At 39.5% G+C, this 20,821-nt stretch overlaps 1 protein-coding gene across 10 annotated transcripts in view; it reads right to left on the bottom strand.

The window, feature by feature from the left end:
- ccdc88ab (coiled-coil and HOOK domain protein 88ab) overlaps positions 1-20,821 on the bottom strand; it is a 63,881-nt gene that overhangs the window by 38,625 nt on the left and 4,435 nt on the right. For all 10 annotated transcript variants that reach the window (XR_013901035.1, XR_013901036.1, XR_013901037.1 and 7 more), the window contains exon 3: positions 13,532-13,640. Coding sequence is in view for 6 of the 10 variants with exons in the window: in XM_080287986.1 (XP_080144112.1) it covers positions 13,532-13,640 (109 nt within the window). In the remaining 4 variants the exon portion in view is untranslated. The remainder of the gene's footprint in view (positions 1-13,531; positions 13,641-20,821) is intronic.

The following is a 20,821-nucleotide window of genomic DNA, read 5'->3' as shown; positions in this document are numbered from 1 at the left end:
TCTGGTTTTAAACAGATAGCCGCATAGTCTGAAAGACTGACAAATAACGAGCTATAACAAAAAGCTAGGGCTGTGCAAATAATTATATTTAATTATGATTTTCCATTGTTTGCTAAGGGTGCAATAATTCATAATTAAGATACAAATGACAATAATATATCAGTTTTGTCTTCATGTAGTGTCGTACCCATGTGGATACCTGTGTTTAAGGATTGGTCAGATAATGAGTGGACTGGAAATATATCAGAGTAAACACGTTTATTGCCAAAATTGTTATTTTGCCCTCCCATCCCCTCTAAAGAAAAACTGAAGTAAAATGTTAAACGGTAGCTTTGGAAAATTGTTACAACCTTAACGACGAACATGAACAAAAACTTTTTTTCCCCCTCCACTGTGAAGTTTATTTTGAGCCAAGAAAGGAAGCCTTTAATTAGAGGACACAAACCTGCAGAAAAATCATTAATACTTCAACTGAGTTAATGGATGATGTTCCTTAAGTTGAATATACGACCAAAATAATTGTGATTTTGATTTTTGGCCGTCATCAAATAGCACTACAACATGGTTCACATGGTCTTAGTTTGTTGTTGTCTTTTTTTAGACTGTAATATTTTAGTTGAAGAACGTTAGACTCACCAAATTTCCTTTAATAATTTGATAACAGAAATGATGCACAGAGACGCTTCACTAAAATGGGGTAAAGGTGAGAGTAGGGGGGGGGGGGGGGGGTCGCAGTAACAGGCAGTAATGGTTATTAGGTCCGAAGCGTGGTTGCCATGGTTTCATCCCAGTGGTGATAACAGCAGTGACCCTAGCTGCTATGTCTCTCTTCCTCTGTCTACACTGGTGTCTGAGCATGCACGGAGGAACGAAAGGAGTCATCATACATTTCCAAAGCAATTTCCAGAAAAGCTTACATATAATTTGCATTTCTGAAATTATAACTTCAAGTGCTTTTTGTAAAGAGCAATAAATGTTATAGCATTTTACAAGTAAATATTTAGCAATAAACAAATGTGGTAATGGCAAATACAACACTGATAACAATGACAAAATGGAGCGATAACAGTGACCAATGTCTGGCTGTTCCAGGCCGAAGCGACCAAACGGCCATAACGTCTGAAGGCTGAGACAGATTGACTCAACAAGCGTCAGACAGAATAATCAGCGTATCTCAGACGCCCACAGTTGGCATCTCACAGAGAGGCATTTGGTGTGCCTGACAGCCAATTCACCATGTAGACCTCATGACAGCCGCTTTGGGTGAAATTCATCTGATTTTAAAGGGCAAAAATAGAAGCCAAAATATGCTAAAGGAAACTAAAGAGCCTGGAGTCACCGTCTAAAATTTGGGGAAATTTTCAGCACTCTGCTTTATTATCTCTTTGGTATTCAGAGTGAATAAGCGCACACAGAGAGCTACACTTCAGACTCACTCCATTGCTGTTTAATATAGTACCACAAGTTCAGCCTGGGGAAAAATATTTTTGCCTTTGCTGCTGTGGAAACCAGACAAGTTTTAAACATTTGTGCCTTTTTGATGGTAAAACACCAGCAGAACATGATTTTTATAAGGTCAACTGAGCATTTGAGAGTACTAAATAAATAAACAAAGAAGTCATTTACTAGATTGACACAAACACACTTCTTTTCCTACAACCACCTGTCCCACTGCTGACCGCTGCTCCTCATCCATTCATGCTCACACCTGTCCCCTTCCATGCTAGCATGTGTTCGCCTTGCAAGCTCTGTTTTCTCACACTCTCATTTCATGACAACCATGTAATGACAACTGAGTTTAGTGCTTTATGTTCACACTTCAAGTATAGCTTTTCATTTGCAAAGGCAAACTTTCACCTGGATTTATATAATCATTTTGTTACTTAAATTTATTAGAATGTTTCCACTGATCATTTGTAAACATAAATAACTATGGAGAAATAGATATTATAAAACAGTCTCAGGGCTCGCAAAAATCGCTAGCCCGACGTCCCGGAGCTAGCGATATCTCCGGTCGGGCGACCAAAATCTATCTCAGCCCCGCCCGTTGGGTTATCATATAGCTATATTAATTATGCTATATTAATTATGTCATTAATTTGCAGCTTCTATGGCATAAAACCAGCTAATACTGATGGATTTGTCTGGGTGCATGACCTTTGTCATAGTCTGATACTCTTCTTCATGACCCATGTTGTGATTTGGCACTACAGCTGATTCATTCACTGATTCATCACCCAACTTCCTCTTCTGCTTTGTTAAAGACTTTATAAAAGAATGAACTACACCGTGGACAGTTTTTCCTTCTGTTCTTCCCCCACTGACACTGAAGAACACTTCGTAGTCTTTGATCTTGTGATATGTCTGGGTGTTAGCTTGGAGCTTTGTCAAAAAAAACTCAAGACAGCATGCACTACATCTCTTTAGTAACAAGTCTGCAGCTGACTTTATAACTTAGAAGAAAAAAAATATAAGACTGTAGCTTGACAGCATTCACGCAGACTAAATGTGTGGAAAATGTTCACAGTATAACATCATGGCGCAGTCACAGCTTCATATATTTTACCCAGACTGTGGGAGGGAGGTGTAGGGTATGTAGACTATAGGTTTCTGACAAGGTATAGGTGTTATAGGTAAGATCAGGTCCAGCACTTTCAAGTATGGTGCTATTTAAATTGACTTTTTTCCCTTCAAGAGCGTGAGTAATAGCATGCTTTGAGGATTAATTAGAGGCGAATAATAAAAACTAAACTACAGTAGCCTAATATGCATCTTGGATTAGCTGGCAAAGGCTTAGCTCACATACATAAAACATGATGGACATTGCAGGAGAGAGACCAGCCATCACACTGAGCATGTCATGGCAATGTGCTACAAACACCAAGGGATGCATGTGCACACACACTTACTGTCATACAGATTTCAAGTGGAAAGCCTTCAGTGCTTTATCCGAACTGTGACAGCAGAAATGTCCTTAGCCAAGTCAATATGACAGCCTCCAATACTACAAATGTCTAATCATTTCCATTTCACACATGGGGGATGTGGAATAGCCAATCATTAAACTAAATTTAAAAAAAAAAAAAAAAGAGACGTTATTCAGACATTGAGAGGCATGTGTGATGAGCAAGGGGGGAAATGAGGAGAGAATGGGGAAAATGGCAAAGATGGAGAAATGAAAGAAAGAGAGCTACAGCTTTGATTCCATCACTTTTCACTCCAGGCACGCAGTGCTGGGCTCCTCCTCCTCCTCTTTTCTCATCTTTCTTTACCCCACCATCCCCCTATCCTGACACTATATTGCTGTATTATTGATTCCATGAGGATCCACAGCTCCTCAACACTGGCTGCTCTTGCATCCTACAGAGACATTTAGACAGGTTGCTAAAATGAGGTACAGGTTAAGTGGAAGCTTATCCACACACCCACCCCCATACATCCACCCAAACCTTGGAATATACTCCCTCAACATGTTCTCTCTGCACACACAGCTGTCATCATGTAGTATGTGTGAACAAAAAGTGGAAATACTTAAAAACATATTGCACTTCCTCTTTCCCTTTGTATTATTGAGCCATTTCCTCTGATAGGCGAAGCAAAAACATCCTCAATTGAAACGTAAGATAAACCCAAAGCATGTACAATAGAATACATTAAGAAAATTGCAAGGCAGATGATCATTTTGAGATCTGCAGACATCTCTATTGTCTAAGGCTCAAGGTCAGTGAATGGACGTGCTGAGAATGGAGATAATCTTCTTGCAGATGAGATTTGCACCTCGAGCTGCGAAAACCATGCGAAAATTAATACACATTACAGTATGTGTGCAAGTTTGCTGTGTGTTCAGTGTTGTCCATAGAGAGGTCATAAGCTGGCTGTGCTTTGGTCACACAGGACTGCTCTTTGTTAAGGTAGCCCTCTCAACACTCACACCTTCCATCTCTCCACCCAAGCACAAGTTCCGCTACCGGCAGAGCTTTAACAGGGGACTAATTGTGCAGTATGTGTGTGCTTGTACACATGCTGCCTGAGCCCTGAAAGCTTGAATCACACCCATTCTGCTGAGTGGAGTGTTACCATAGAAATGAGGAGATTGATTTATTCTCCCCATGCTCAAGAGTCTGAAGCACGTGGTACAGTAAATGTTCAGGAGCAGGCGTACACACACACACCTCTGCAGAGAAAAACTGCAGAGATTATGAACTTGAAAAGGTTACAGCCAACAACAATGGGAAGGACCATGCTTCCGCTTTCTCTCATATCTATCGCACACACACCAAGCACTTTAAACGCCAGATCACACGACATCCCCACTGACCAAATCAATGCAGGAAAAGCTTTTCCTGTTGTTCAATGTGGTAAAGCCATTTTTACACTCATTTGAATTCATCCAGTGACATATTAAGGTTTCCTCTTTAAGTCTAAATGATCACCTTATTACAGCTTAAACTGATGGAAAACTTATTACAGCAGTGGTCCTGGGTATGTATACATATCACACTGTTACATAGCTACATAGTAACTGCAAAGTCCTCTGAAAACCCTATGCTGTAACCTTTGGTGTAACCTAATGTAGACCTCCCCAGAAGTGCAATGACATGTCAGGTAGTTACATCAGTGCGTTCATTACCGTCGATTCTTCCAGTGTATTTCTGGCTTCTAGTTTTTGAATTTATCAGTGAGAGAATAGCAATAATAGCCTCAATATAAGGAATAATATTAATAGCATTCACATAAGAACTCGAAAATGTCAGCAAATTCCTAGATGGAGAATGCGCCAACTACAGGATTAGACATGACGGGTCAAATGAAATGGAGGGACCTATATAGGAACCTTACATAGGTTGCGTCTAAATCAGGCCTTACCCTACAGTCGCTTTTGGGGAGAAGGTGAAGTTTCTCTGTAGCAAGTCAAACTATTGATGGGACTCTGGAAACCATCAAGCTTTCTAGCTTAAATCATCTGCAGTCAGGTAAATGTAACTGTGTGTCATTAGCAATGTTAAAGAATAACACAGCTTTTCTTGATAAGTTGACCTGGTGGTAAAAATTTAAACAGTAACAGTCTCACGGCTGTCGACCAGGGAAGACCGCATGAGATAAAGCTGGAGCTAAAATTCCCAAGACAAACAGGAAGTCACATCCATCCATCAAGGTATGATAAAAATCCAGACTAATGCATTTTGCAGTCATTTATAAGGCCAGTTTATTCATAGTTTATCTCTGCTGCTGTCACCGTGTGTGAGAGATGAATGAGTTAGCAAGGGAGGAAGTAGATACAGAAAGAAAGAAAGGAAGACAAGTTACTTTCAACACACACGTTTTAATAATAATAAAATAGCTGCATGAATTACACCTCATGTACCATGGCTCACTCTTCACTGCTCTGGCCACGTTTGAATAAAGTCAGCAATGTTTCATATCTCATGTCTGTAAGAGGCCTAAAAGAGCTGTAGGTACACTTAAGGGGTTTGCACAAAAGAACAAGGGGCAAGCCAACATAATTCTGTGAGCTTATTGGTCAAAGTAATATTTTAAGAGGAGAACAAAAATAAACTTTGATGGTCTCAGAGAAACTAACAAGTGAACAGCTTACCTGAACTGACAGCTTATCAAACTGAGTAAAAATCCACAAAAAAGGTTTGAGAATTATTTTTTAAATCAACACTTTATTAAAATTACTTTACTACTATTGTCAGTGGAGCCTTGCAGAAAGTGGTTACAAGCAAAAACAACTGAATTTTAGGAAAGAAATAAAAATCAAGAGTCACTCTTGGCAATAAAAACTACCATGAAAAGAGCAGCAGTGAGGGTCCACTGATAGCCAGATGGACAGATCATCATTTACATGAAGAGGAGTAGGCAAATGCACCATTAGTGCCCAGTTCCTTTGTTCATTGCTGGTATCCATCAGCTAGAGTGCTTTTAACAAGAGCCCCGAGGCAGAACGAGTGAACGGGTTGATCCTGCTGCTTGTCTCAAAGGTGTTGGCAGGTGGGCTGGGGAAGCCCTGCCCCACCACCCACTATCCAGTCATCCCTAGGGCTGTGCTTTACACTGACTGGAAAACTTTGTCTGATGCTACAGACGTCATTGTAGTAATTATTGCTCTCTTTGATGCATAATTCAAATTAGCTTGGTTGTTTCTGTTGTCAATTCTGTAATGTGCTAAACCGTTTTGGAGCAGTAAATCTGAGTGGTTGTGTAAATGTGTTGCTGAAAATTGAATTTTTGGAGATTTCAAAGACACAGTGGGCTTTTTCTGCATTTATGTTTGAGAAAAGTGCAACTGTTCACTGACGCTTCCAATAAAATGTCACTCTTATCTTCAGTAAGTCCATAACAGAGACATAGCAGACATGCCTTAGTTCAGTAATAGAAAAAGAAGAACCTAGCTCTTAGCTTCCCCTTAAAAACAACATCTATAAATATCCCCCTTTTGGCATACAGGAACTGTCTCTGCATTTAACTGCCACAAATTCCTGTTATGCTTTATCTTACTAGGCACATCCACAAACACTTGCAGATCAATGTGCACGCAGAGGAGCAGAGGCAAGCTAATGTTCAGTTCCCACTGAAGGCTGTGATTATTTGGTGTGAACGATGAGAGGTTCTGGGTTTAAAATGGAACAACACTTAATACCAACCTTCATAAAATCTGAAGAAAAAAAAAAAGGGAGTTCGTTTACTGACTCATGCATCTCACAATATAGGTTTGTTTACAGTAAGCAGCCAACCAGAAAGCCAGTGGCAAAAGGTGACACATGGATGACATTCACTACAATATTTCTTTGACATTCTTTGATGTTTGACATTACTCAGAAAACCCATCAACATGAAAGTGAAACCAGAAATTCAAACTTTTTATTTTTGAGTATCCTCAAGTTAAAATAACAGTTTCTGGCACAATTTCGTGTAGCTCACTGCTCAGACTGTCCCATATTTATAAAACTGAAATTTCTACTGTATTCAGTGAATGGCAGGAACTTTTCTGTTATTTGCTGTTTTTTTGTTACCCATCTACTGTGGAGTATAATTTTATTTCAAAGTTAAAAGTCCAAAAATGTATGCCTTCCCTTATATTTCAAAAAGCTGTTCAGCAGGTAGGATTAAGTCTTTGCCAGGCCGATTCTGGCCCCTGGGATTTACGTTGGCCTCTGCACCTTTTCTCAGAAAAGTAATAATACCGGGTTTTGCAAACCCGAAACAACTGCCAGCTTCAATTTGACAGTTTGGGGCCATGTGTCATGTACAGTCAATTTGCTTTTGAAACGATTGTTTTGAAGACAGGAACCAGGTCTGCAACATCTGCAATCTGTGTTTATAAACAGTGTTTTGATATAGCAAAATAACCAGAATCCAACCAACTAGCAACCACTTTTCTGTGAAAAGAAACACTATGCAAAAGAGTTGTGCTCGTTGGTGATTCACACTGTCTGCATTCATAAATAAGACGACAATGTTTTGCAAACAGTTGCTAATCTATCTGAGCGTGACTGCAGTTGAGGACCACAACTATCTGCAGATCACTTGCTTCCTACCAGGCAACCTGTGCCATCAGCTTGCGATCATTGCCATTTTATTTTTACTCCAGTGTGCTGAGCCATAAGACAATGACTGCCCCCTTCCTCCAGTCTATTCACGTCTTTTCTCATTTTCCTAACTCTGACAACCTCTATAGACAAATTGTTCTAAATTCTTCTGCCCTTTTTCAATATAAGTATGAGCATTTTTCAATATTTATTAGCTCCAAAGCCAACATAACCACCTCAGTGTTGCACGTGACTGCAGAGAAAGGTAAACACCAACAATATCCATTACAGTGTAACCTCCAAGGGATTCAGTGATATAAATCAAGCTTTTAAGTTCTTATTTGTATAGTCAGGTAATCTGATTAGCGACTTAATCAGGCTGTCTGGCATCTGTCAGTTTTTGAGACTCTTCAATTGTCTTTGCTTTAACCAAGTTATTGTTTTGGGAACAGAATAAAAAAAAGATAGTTTATTTCATGATTTGAGCCAGACAGATCAATATGAATCAACTCCAAACCTTATTATATATGCCTAGAGTGATGTATGACTGACTGCTACCTGTGTAAGAGTTCAAAAACTGAGCTATTAAACTATTATAATCTACAGGACTTATTCAGAATAGCCAGCATGTGAGTCTGCATGACAAAGCACATTTAGCCTGCAGCTACAAGCACATGCCCTAATAAACTGATTTGCTCATGACTGATGCTGAAAGGACTGTGTGAGTAAGTTCAGACTTGGTGAAAATATACAAATACAGTACAATTTCTAGCAGAAAGCAATAAAACATAATCAGTATCTTGAGGCAAAGGCTACAACAAGAAAGATGCAAACATTATCCATCTGTTAGGTGAAGCCAGCCACACAATTTCAAAGGTTTCACCCTTATGCTTTCTCAGGTTTAGCTGATGGATAAAAGATCTGAAGCTTGGATTACAAATTCAAACACCAAATGCTCTTTTGAAACAACAGCAAAGAGAAAATGTGAAATAAAGGGTTTGAAAGGACTTTAGAACTGCTGCTCGCTGGTAAAGTGCTTACAGATCACCGTTAAACATGCAACGTTATCGTGAATTAGTCTGCAAAAAAACCCCCCCAAAAAAAAAAAAAAAAACCTTGCAGAGCTTTGGGGCCAGGCACACTCTGCATCAATGGTGTCCTCTGTTACTCTTTAAAGAGTCAAAACAGAGCTCCCAGCCTTTAAACCACACCCCAAAACCAAAGCAGAGGCAAACAGGGGACAAAAACACTCTTATTTTCAAATGTAACGTCTAAAACTCAAAGGATAGAAGCAAAATGTTGCTGTGCACTAAATAAAGTAAATCAATGCAAGTTGCAATAATTTGTGTGCCATTTATACATTTTTATGAAAAACTACAAAAGTATATACACTTTCCTAACTTGAGGGAAAAAAATTATAATCCCTTCCATCAGTTTGAATGATTACGTTCGACTATGAATGACACCACATGGTGTCTGAGCCAGAGTTTCATAAACCAGGACAAAGGGATTCACTTAGCTTTGAGAAAAGTACATGCACAAAGACTTCAGTTCAGCTGAAGGCTCCATCTTACATCCCACTTAAGAATGCCAAACCAAGGCCACTAAATTAAAAAGAGGCCTGGCCTATATTTGGACTGACCATCAGTGCAATGGAAAAGTCAGTGGACTCTGTACCAGGAAACTTGATATTCTACTCAAAAGCAATGCAATAATTACCAGAATGAAAATTTCCACCCCTTGCTTACTTGTGTTGCAATCACCATGTCTGCTTCTTCACAACATTAAATTCACATGAAAAGGCACACACACACACACGCTCAACCTTGATATGTTCACCAGATTCTAAAAATCAAAGCCTGAAGCCCGTCTAGACATCAACCTCCTCCTACAGAATCTACTTTACCAGAACAATAACCGAGACAAAGACTCACAAATATGACACGACACTGAAAGACAACCCTCATACTCAAACACAGCCCAAGACAGGGATACTTTGAAATGAAAGCCGTTATTACTGAATTTCTTGTTTGCCTGCTCACTTCTCGCAGCTTCTACACACACGCTCCTAGGATTACATCTCCTAGAGGCAAAGGGATGAGGAAAGGGACAAAGGAAAATCCCAGGTATGCAACTGCCTGCTATCAAAAAAGTTAATAACTGTATTTCTCTTGACACGAGGAGATTATTAAATTTGAACCCTTGCTGACTGACCAAATAAAGTCCTTCCCTCCTCCTTCCTCCCGGACATGTGCTGCTGTGCTGCTTATAAAGACGACAGCACAGTCACCGGGGCACGTCTGTTTAAAAAGCTTCTCTGAACTGCCTTGAGTTCTTGTTGCTGAATTTTTGCTGAGTTCCTCCAATGCTCCACTACACAGACTCAAAGATCAAGATCAATTTATTGAATCGTAGGAAGCAGCCAAGCATGCTGGATCCTCGTCCAAAGTGCTGAGTGCTGCAGTAAATATAAAGCTGCTAACACCATTAGCCTAAGACCTGAAAGGTACCATCTTCTTCCATGTGTCACTGGAAATGTGAAACCAGTAAGAGGAAATGGAAACCACAGAAAAGCCATTTATCAAAGTCATTTTCCTCCTCATTGCTCCAGAAGACTGTGGCCTAGTGCGCAAACTGTGCATGTGTGCAAATATAGTATGATCATATATATTTATACATGGATACATATTTTGCAGGATGGCTCTGAAACTCTGCTGAGGAGCATAATCAGAAAATATGGTATACATATGAACTGCTTTTCAATTTCTGAACAGCGCTGCAGGGGAAGAAAAGCCTAGCATGCTCAACAGGTATGACTGTTTAATCTTTAACCCACTGATTAATTTAACATCCAACGTGCTTCCCCACAGAAAGAACACATGCACACACAAACTGTTTCGCTATTATTAGAGATTGAAACAAAAAAAAGTGCTTTTCATTTTCATCTAAACAAATATAGAATTAATCTCATTCAGACTCACTATTTTTTATTAAATACAATACACACAGCCTCATAGACACTTTAGTTTTATTTCTTTTAAGCTGCTAATGAACTAAATATGAACTTCATTTATAAAAAAAAAAAAAAAAAAAAAAAAAAAAAAAAAATCAAGATAACATATGTCCAAAACCACACAAATCAAAATGATTAAAATGCTCACTTAAATAGGTAATTACATCCTACACATAACCCTTCCGTTGTCAGTTAAATCCCTAATAGGTCATCATAGGGGCAGTCAGACACACAACAAGGACAGCAGGGAACTTTGAGGGATTTAAGCCTGTAGGTGGTCTCCGAGAGTCTGAGGCTGCAGACACAAGTGGCTGAACAATGGCGTGACTAGGAGGTCAAAAGAACAACACCCATACAAACAGGGATGATTAATCAAACGCCATGGCCCTACAAGAGTTGCATTGTTGCCTTACAACGTTCACGTAAAGCTAACGACCACACAGATTACACAGTACTATATACACCCAAAACAACACCCGTTTACTTACATTAGCAAGGTCTTGAACTGAATTTGTCTCATATTAGTGCAACAAATTATCCCTCACAAGTAGGCAGGGTCAGTACTTAAATCTTAAATCACAAAAAGCTAAATTTTTCAGAAAAGGATGTTTTTTAATTAATATAAATAAGCAGGAAGCACATGCTGCATCCTGTGCTGAACACCTTGGAAAAATGACAAACCTTACTACAAATGCAACGTAAAGTAAATCAGATATCTGTATATTGTGCATGCACTCAACTAAATACATATATTTTTAATCTACCTCCCGGAAGATGGGGGCATTATTGAAGCCTAAATCCAGGATGTTAAAAAACAGGATAGATTGGGTCACTTCCAGTTAATGTCATTAACACTTCCTGTCATCTCATCATTCATTTACTCTGCTAGTCATTAATCAACCTCAGAGGAAACTGGCACACATTGATTCTATGGCACATAATTTGGCAAGTCCTTTTAAAGATGCCCACTGGAGCTTTTGTGGCCTTATAATGTAAAAGTCTGCACAACAGACTTTGCAACAGAAATTAGAAATGGCAGTTTTAATGACTAATTCTTACACAAGCCCAGCACACTCACAACCCATGAGGATACAAGTCAATCCTAAACCTGTAGTGTGGGAATTTGTGTCTATCAGGTTGACTGCTTGGCTAGATCGGCATTCCTAAACTCATTGCACTGTTGCAACAGCATGTTTGCGCACACAACTCCTGATTACCATAAACACAGTTCCAGCAACAATGTGAATCATATTCTCTGCGAATCTGTCAACCTTGCAGGTTTCACAACACACATGCATAACCGTTATAAACAATACGGAGCAGACACTGAGGAATGCTGTGGGACAGCACGCTAAACTACACAACCGTAACAGCAACCTACCATGGGGCAACTTATGCATTTGAGGTTGGGCAATAAATCAACCTGTATTACAAAACTGTTTTCCAAAGATTACAAAAAACAAAGCACCTTTAAAAACATCTTGCCACAGGAACGCTGGGTGACACTGGTAGTTTCACAGAAATGCTGATTAATGTGTTCTGTCCTTTTAGATACATAAATTTATCTCAAGTTAAAGAACATCCACTTTAAAAAACAAAAAACAAAAAAACCCCACTGAAATCAAGTAACCCTACCTCATCTTAACACCTTGAATTTAAACTGCATGATACATAAAAATACATGACTGTCATGCTCACCAGTATTTCTTGGAAACACCGGGTGTCTCAACATATGTTAAAGAATATCAAAAAGTGTTCAGACCATTTTGTGTCGTGCATTAATTCAGCTGAAAATATCATTCTATGCCAACTAAACTTTATATTATATGTGAGATACAGAGCACTGATAAGCAGAGAAAAAATGTACACTCTACCACAGAGATAGGGGAGGATTACAGATTCAAATATCTGGCATCCGCACTTGGAAGTGGGCTGCAAACCAAAGTTGTTCGACACAAATCAACCATGTGTTGTCCCACATATGCAAGCAGTCAAGAGATTATCCAGGTTGAGTATGCACAAATATATCAAATATATCACAGCATTAGTGGGATTTACTGCTTGTGACCAGTTCACCACACATGTTTTCAGTTTTGTCATATGGAAGTTAGCACAGGGTCAACACTGCAATGAAATGTATTTGACGAGCAGCAGACAGTAACTCAGCAGTATACTATACTGTTGCAGTATTTGATAAAGTATTTACTAAGTGTGAGCCTTTATTTACTGATATGATCAACTGCAAAGACTGTAGATTCACAAGTAATGATTAACCATGAACGGAAACTGAAACGTATATAGACCTGATAACATGCTAAGCAGTAATCTACTTCAGTATGCGTAACTTGGTCTACTTATATCAACTTCAAACCTCTGACCAAAGTTTATAAGAGTATCTTTTAGGCAGTAAGTTAGATTTCCTCATTTTTCTAGGACATTTACACAGAATGAATCAATATCAGGACAACTGCCTTATTTTTCTCACTGTCGGATGAAACTCTCTAAAATTAAGAAAATTGTTCAAGACGGAAATGGTACATAAGCAGATTTAAGTTAAAAATATATAGCAGACACTATAGACGAGTAACCACATCACTGTTTTACATTCCTGACGTCTCTTTAAATTTACTGGGCTACTTTTGACATCTGGATGGAGGCTGATACCACATCACTCACATACACATCTGCAAATACATCTCCGTTTATACAGCCAACTCTTTATGTGGCATGAGCTTGTGTGTATGCTGAGCTAAACTTGACGAGTGTGTTAACTGATACATTTTTGGTGGTGAAAGGTGGTGAAAGCCAACTCCTGTTTTAGGCATAAAGGAACATGGGGTATGTATGAAGAGCTAAATTTAAGGGATTTTGACCCTTATCACTAAATCCACACATTTTTATGACATATCTGCAATAAATAGCTCCTAACAATCACTTCAGTGTGGCTACTTTTAACTTCTGATAAAGCAAAGTAGTAAAATCTTACCTGATAGTAGGATTTAATCTGCCTGATGAGAATAGAAAGGTTCTGGATGCGCAGTGTGGAGTCATTGTTCACTTTCTTGTTGGTGCGCTGCACTGTGGCTTTGGGATTTCTGTAGGAGAAATGGAATAAGGGTTATTCAACAATCCAAGTTTGTAGCAAAGATAAATATCGGGTGAAGATTGTATCATTGCTTTATGTAATAGAATGGCTCTGTATATAAGCCGTAGAGTGACAGTAGACCCTTGCTTAAATAAACAGAGTGCCATAACAATGTTAAAAGAAACCACAACCAACAAAACATTAGTGGCACCAAAGTTTCAGACAGTTTCTAGGGTCCAAATTAAAGTACTAAAATTCAAAGCTCTTGAAGTATTTAAACATTTGGGTTACACCAACTGCGGGGGAAAATCACTGAGATGGGGCATAGTGGCTCTGTTGATGGGACGTGGAAAACCAGAGGGGGGGGGGGGGGGGGTGAAGCAAAATTAATTTTATAATCACTTTCAGGGAAAATGCACAAACAAGAGCTTCCTTTTGCTTACTACATGTTTTACTTCGATTTGGGGAATGTCAGAAAACATTTGATACCCACTAGGCTACACTGAGGCGTTGTATATCAGCAGTTCTGTGACATTTAACTGTGATCATTGCCTTCATGCTGCCTGCAGAGTCAAGAGGCTGTGTGCCCTCGGTGAGTGTTGCCTAAGGGATGTTAAACGGCGCATGCATCACAACTTATATTATCACAGGCGTCAACACGTTTTAAGGAGCCAAACATTCCACATCCACACAGAACCATTTCACATAGTAACTGATAGCAATCCAAACAATTTGCACATCTGTGAATGTTACCAAGCCTAATTACAAACATTCACCAATTAAGTCTACTGGTAAGATAATTAATCAGACAAATCCTTAGCAACTTGTATCCTCCCGTCATTGGAAAGCCTGACATGCTGACCTGCTGTCAAGCTCAGAGTCTGCATCATTTATGGCTAATAATCTCCCAGGTTTTAACAATAAAGTTCTTTGATAGGATAAACGACACTGATTGGAGGGAGAGAAAAAAGAAGTTCAACCAGCTAGTTAGAGGTTAAAAAGATTGATACTATACAAGTCTTGTGTATTTAATGTGATATCTACTGATCCCCTGAGGGAAATTCCAGTTTTCTTGAGTCACAGAACTGAGGCGATGACAAAATGGCAGCCCTTGAGCATCTAGAGAGAAAGTCTTAATTTCACATTTGCTAATGCCAAATGCATCTATATATTGCTGTAACATGTCTCAAATACTTTTCATACAGTTTATTTGTTCTACATAATGAGTGTAGCTTTAGATGGGCAGCATTTCCTTCAGTAATCCCACTAAAAGTTCCACTAAAAGTCCACCCGATGAGTCAATGGTTTGCAGAAATCTTTACTTTTTTATTTATTTATTTTATTACCCTTAACTTTAGTAATTGTTTTCTGTAAGACTTTATCAGTCTCTCACATTCTTGTGAAGGAATTTTGGCTCGTTCTTCTTCACAGCATTACTTCAGTTTACTCAACTGAGGCCTGCAGGCTTTCTTTTATGCACAGCTCATTAGCCGGCATACTCAGGATCACTGTCCTGTTTTTCATGACCCAATTTGGGCCAACATTTAGTTTTGGGACACATGTCACATTTAACTCTAGAATACTTGGTAAACAGAGGGGTTCACGGTCAAGTCATTCACTGCAAGCTGGCCAGAGCCAGTGGATGCAAAACAAGGCCAAATCATCACCCCTCCACTACCGTGCTTCTGATATGCTGTTCTTGATTTTACCAAACATGGTACTGTGCATTACATCTGTCCAAAGGTCATTGTTCCACACATTGTGGTTTGTTGATGCAAACCTGAGCTGTGCTGCCATGTTTTTCTGTCAACCCTTCTTAATGAGTAATGCTTGTGGTGTCCGAGACATAGCTCTGGATTTTTAGCGGTTCCTCTGTGCATTGCACAGTCTGAACTTGGAGTGAATTTCTCAGACAATCTTCCATCCCTTAAAAGATTGTGGTATTGTGTTAACAACTTCACAACTTCAATGATGAATAGACAAATGAACTGCCAAATCATCTGCTTTATTAAAAGGTGTTCACACTTGCTAATGATCAGTTTATTAATTGCAATACATCAGTAGCACCTGGATGCTCCTTACTTTCTTAATTCATATTGAAACAGTAAGGGTGTATTTAGGAGCCTCGTGAAAACTTTTTTTGCATAAGACTAAGTAAAACAGAACCACATCTGCTAAGGCCAATAGATCTCTCACACTCTCACACACACACACACACACACACTCTCACACACACACACACACACACACACACACACACACGTCACTTTAAAGTGAAATGCAATTTAACACTCATGCTAATTTAATTTTAAACCGATAATTAACCAGCTACATTTTATACTAAACTTAACTCATTTTAACAAACTTGCCACACATTAATTTTGCTGTTCCTATAGATAAAAATAATGAAATAATTTACTAAACAATATTTGAGGCAACACATTTTGATGATCCATCAAAATGATGAACCATTTCACCATTCAGCTTCCATGTGTTATAGCTATATAAAGTAAAATACCTCCTATCCTCCATAAGGGAAACATATCCAAGTAATTAAGTCGTGGTATTTTCCTTACCATCATGCCTTACACCAACAATGCCAGAGAGCAGCTCTGATTATCGTGATATGCACTTTAAACCTCAGTGTGTATGCTCCATGACCTATTTATGAGGGTCAACATGGCTGCCTTGCGCCTGAGAAGGATCCTGACTGCTTATAAATGTATGCATGCATGCAGTGTGCAGCACATGTGTCGTCATGCATGTGTGTGCATGACTGCTTCTGAAACACCCAAGAATCGCAAAGGAATGTCTGTATCTGCACAGCTCATAATTTGATTACAAAGATATAATCAAGATTTATTTTTCCTGTTTAGAAGAAGACGCTGAATGTCAAGGGTTGTATTTATCTTCAGCAACATTCATTCATTGGTGACTGGTTAAATCCTTTTCTTGTTTTACCACCATTACATTCTCCTTGCACTGAGCACCATTAAATATACCTCTAATAGAAACAAAACAAAGCATACTTGCTTAATACACAGTAATATAAAGACTCCAGTTATCAATTTAGACCCATTTATGAATTTATTTAGAAGTCTTGGGTTTATATGAAAAGTCTCTCTCTCAAATGGCTGCAGTGTGGATGTGTTAATTCGGCTTTTCAACAGCCTCCACCCTGAAATACACTCTCTCTCTCACACACACACACACACACACACACACACACACGGCTCTTTTTAATACCGTGCTAAACGAAGTCACATGACCTTGCCATCTCTCCCCTCCACATGCACACACAGCCCCTTTCGAGGTCCATAGTAGGGGGTCTATTTAACCCATTAATTAAAAAGCACAGAGGAAGCTGTAATCCTATCAGTGCGAGGAGGGTAATGTGGTGAACGAGGTGTGTGAGAAATACTTGGAGAAGGGGAAAAGGAAGAGAAAAAAAAAAAGTTGTTACTATTCATGCATTCCATCATCATCATCACGCTCAGCTGACAACATGGCAGTCACCATCTCATGACAATAACATGCAATCCACTACTCATTTCTCCTGCACAATCTCTGATGTTACTAGTCTGGGACAGGCTGACACCCCTGTGGATCAGCGGGCGACTAAATACGGGGGCTTAACAGCAGTTAAAAAAAAAGAAAAAAAAAAGGAAAAGAAAATCCAACTTATTGCCTCCCCCTCCCTGTTCCTGCTGATACAATAAACCTAAGACTTTAAATAGACAAACAGATTAAGGATGAACAGGCAAAGCCAGCTCAAGAGGCAGCAACACAGACAACTAGTCAGCAAGTCAGCCAGACGGCCAGTCAATAAGTCGGTTCATGGTTGCCGTCGATAGGCACTGCAGCCTTATGCAGAGCAGGCGGCCACTGGGCTTCCTCCTCTCATCTGCAAGCTTTGATTGGCTGGGTAGGTTAGAGAGTAGTGTTAGCCTATATATGACAGGCTACATTAGAGTCAACGTGGGCAGCCAGGCACATGCCCGTACACACACCAATACAGAAAGCAGCCTAAATGCGCGCACACACAAAGCCCAGGCCCCATTTGGCCACGTGCTGGAGATGGAGATTGTGAGCTGTACTGTCCAAACACAGCAGGAGGGGTGTGTTTGTGCCTCCATGTGAGAGAGAAGACAAACATACACAGGAGGCCGGTGAAAGAAATCTGGGGGATGAGCTCTTATTAGCAGCCGTGTTAAGGCTGACGGTTTGGTTCAGGATAATTTCAGGTCGGTGTAAAGAATTAAGGCTGTCTGACACGCCCTCGGTTTGTTTTTTCCACCACTCAGAAGCACAAAGAAACAGCAGAAGCCTTTAAGATGTCAAAATTTTAAACCAGTTGGTTCAAATACCACTGAGGGCATGCAACCAACCCAGTAACACAGATCTAGACCTTATATGGCTTGTAGAACTGTTAACCAACAGGCTGATAGAAAATGATACTCTTTTCTACCATTTATCCCGGCTACTTTCAGTGCGAGGGAGTATAAGTACTACTTTGAGACACTCCAAAATTACTGAGCTCCTCCCGAGTCCAAATACCCTTTGGAGGAAGCTCATATTTACCACTTGTATTTCTGTGATCTGAAGCCTCGACTTTCCTTGTCTGTGAGTAAACACGAATCCACCTGAATCTGAACGGCGTAAATTTTGTGCACACCCAGGTGCCTGCCTGTTTTTTGTCCGCAGGGAATTTACATTACAATGCACCGACGACGCATCCGCCCCAGGCAGCGCATTTCCAAGGAGGATAACAGGAATCATTGCATGCTTGTTGGGTCTCCAGCTGTCCACGTCCACAATGGAGCATAGTCAAGACTTCATTCTGTCGGACACTAATCCAATATTTGTGGACATGTAGGAATATCGGTCAAATATTAGGGAATTGATTAATGAATAGTAAATAAATAGGATACCTTCATTAAAACATCACACTTACTATGAAAGCAAAGAAAGTTATTAACAATGATCCATACTAACAAGTCAGCTATAAAATGAGGAAATCAGCACTTATCTTTTAGATTTTGGAGTGCATCATTACACTGACTGCACTTCCAAACAGAAGCTTTGAAGTACAGTAAGCACAGGCAGGAGGTAACACATACTCTTATAAATCCAATTAATCTCAAATTAGTGAGGAATCAGACGGTGATTCTAGAGCATCATATGTCACTGCACCATTAGGTTATTTTTAACTTGGGCTGCAATGCAGATTATATTACTTTACCCCATTAGAATACTGGGAGTGCAAGATGCTGGAACAAAGTAACATCCACTACTCTTTACAGATGTGGACTGCATCCTCTTCTCTCATTCTTCACCTTTTCTCACGGAAACTGTAGTGCTTAAACACACCGAGTTCTCATCGCCCCATTTCCTTGTCCTGGTTTTTCATGGAGTCGTTTCTTTTCCGTCTTTGTCTTTCTGTTACCACAGGGCCTCTTCCTGTCTTCCGTGTACCCACAAGGATTGTAGCTGAACTCATTCCTACCAATCTGGATTGGAGGTGCTGAGGAAAGTCCTTCCAAGGTTAGTCATCTATCTTGCAGTTTATCTGCATAATGAAGGACTAACTGCTCAAACTGGAAATGTGTAGGAGGTGAAGCACTGGTTCCTCAAGGCCTCAGAGCAAAGTAAGGTCTAGTGTTGCTACTTTCAGTCGACGATAGTGAAGGTGGAGTTCTGCCGCAGGACTACACACTATCTGTCAAAAAGTATAAAAAGTACTTTTTTGCAAACACACATTTGCAAAAGAGAAACTTTTAAATAAGATTAATTATTAATTCATTTGAGAAGGGTTCGCACCTTATTTAGACACATCCACTGTCAATATAGAGAATGAATCTTTCTAACATAAATCACACTTCAATCATTCTGCTATGGGTCACTCTTTGGAACAGAAATTGTTTTACCTGGTCGATGATTAATTTTACTTTGCTGTTAATTCTCAGTGTTAAGCTGCTGTTAATGAAACTCAACAATTCCTGCAGATGTTTCACCCCATAAGTCTTTCATTGAACAGAAGGGATTATATCCCTGAGCCGCTGAAGGGATAGAAATAAGTAACAGATGGAGGAAATGTTGAGTTTGCATTAATTGCAAATAGCAGCACCAGCAAATTAACAGCTACCTTTAATAAAAATCTGATATAAAGCTGCCAAAATGAACATTTGAAATGGTGGCAAATAGCATCAGTAGTGGAATTCAAAAGTTCAGTATTAAATTGTGATGGGCAGCAATTTATTCATAGTCATGCTAAATGCTATGCAGCAGCAAACTTAAATACTATACTTTAAGAGTCGGGTAATTGTAAGTCAAATGACTCTGTACTGCTAGAGTGAAAAACTCTGCGATTAAATTTCTACGATGATTCCTTTGGGGTTAAACGTCCTTGTTTCCGAGGTTTGGAGTGCCTCATATTAACACAGCCTTGTTAAAGTTTTGTCCTCCCAAGGTCACAGCTGCCGTTTCCTTCCTGATATGATACACATCCCCCTGCTCGCCGGGCACAGAGAGAATGACACAATGATGATTATGAGAGTTGAGATCCAAGGCGAACACTTTGATGTTGAAGGATGGAGCCCACACTCCAGCCAGGAGCAGGAGGGAAATCAAACAGTCTAACAACCCAGCAGCACATTTGTCTGCCTCCATTCTCCAATCCAGCAGGAATTTCAACTATGTCTGCTGTAACTAGCCCCAGAGAAAGCTAACAAAGGCTTCAACGTGCTGCTCAAAAGAAAACAGGAGAGAGAAATGAGAGTGAGAGGAGTGCTGAGGTGTGGACAGAAAAGGAAGTGGAGAGATGGAGATGCCAGCTGGAGGAAAGACGGGAGAAACAGACTAAGAGCATGTGGTGCAGGATCTGTAAGTGTTGGTAAATGATGAAGAGAGACAGCAGAAGAAAAAGAACATAAGATTTGACCCTATTGAAATATTTACCCCTCTGAGACCTATTGGTATTGCATGACTTGTAGTATTTTTTTCTTAGCTGTTCTAGTTTGCTAAAAAAAAAAAAAAAAAAAAAAAAAAAAAAAAACTAGAGAAGAGCAGAGGTGCAATAATACCTGGGTGTGATTCCTGAGTAAAAATTGTAAAGACAAATATGACAAAAAAACAAAAGACATGTATCAACATGCAACAGAGCTTTGTTTCAAGTAAAGTATTAGATTGGTG

This window comes from Astatotilapia calliptera, chromosome 13 (genome assembly GCF_964374335.1).
Source record: "Astatotilapia calliptera chromosome 13, fAstCal68.1, whole genome shotgun sequence".
NCBI lineage: Eukaryota > Metazoa > Chordata > Actinopteri > Cichliformes > Cichlidae > Astatotilapia > Astatotilapia calliptera.
The sequence above is the reverse complement of the archived record's forward strand: the minus strand, read 5'-3'. Positions and strand labels throughout refer to the sequence as shown.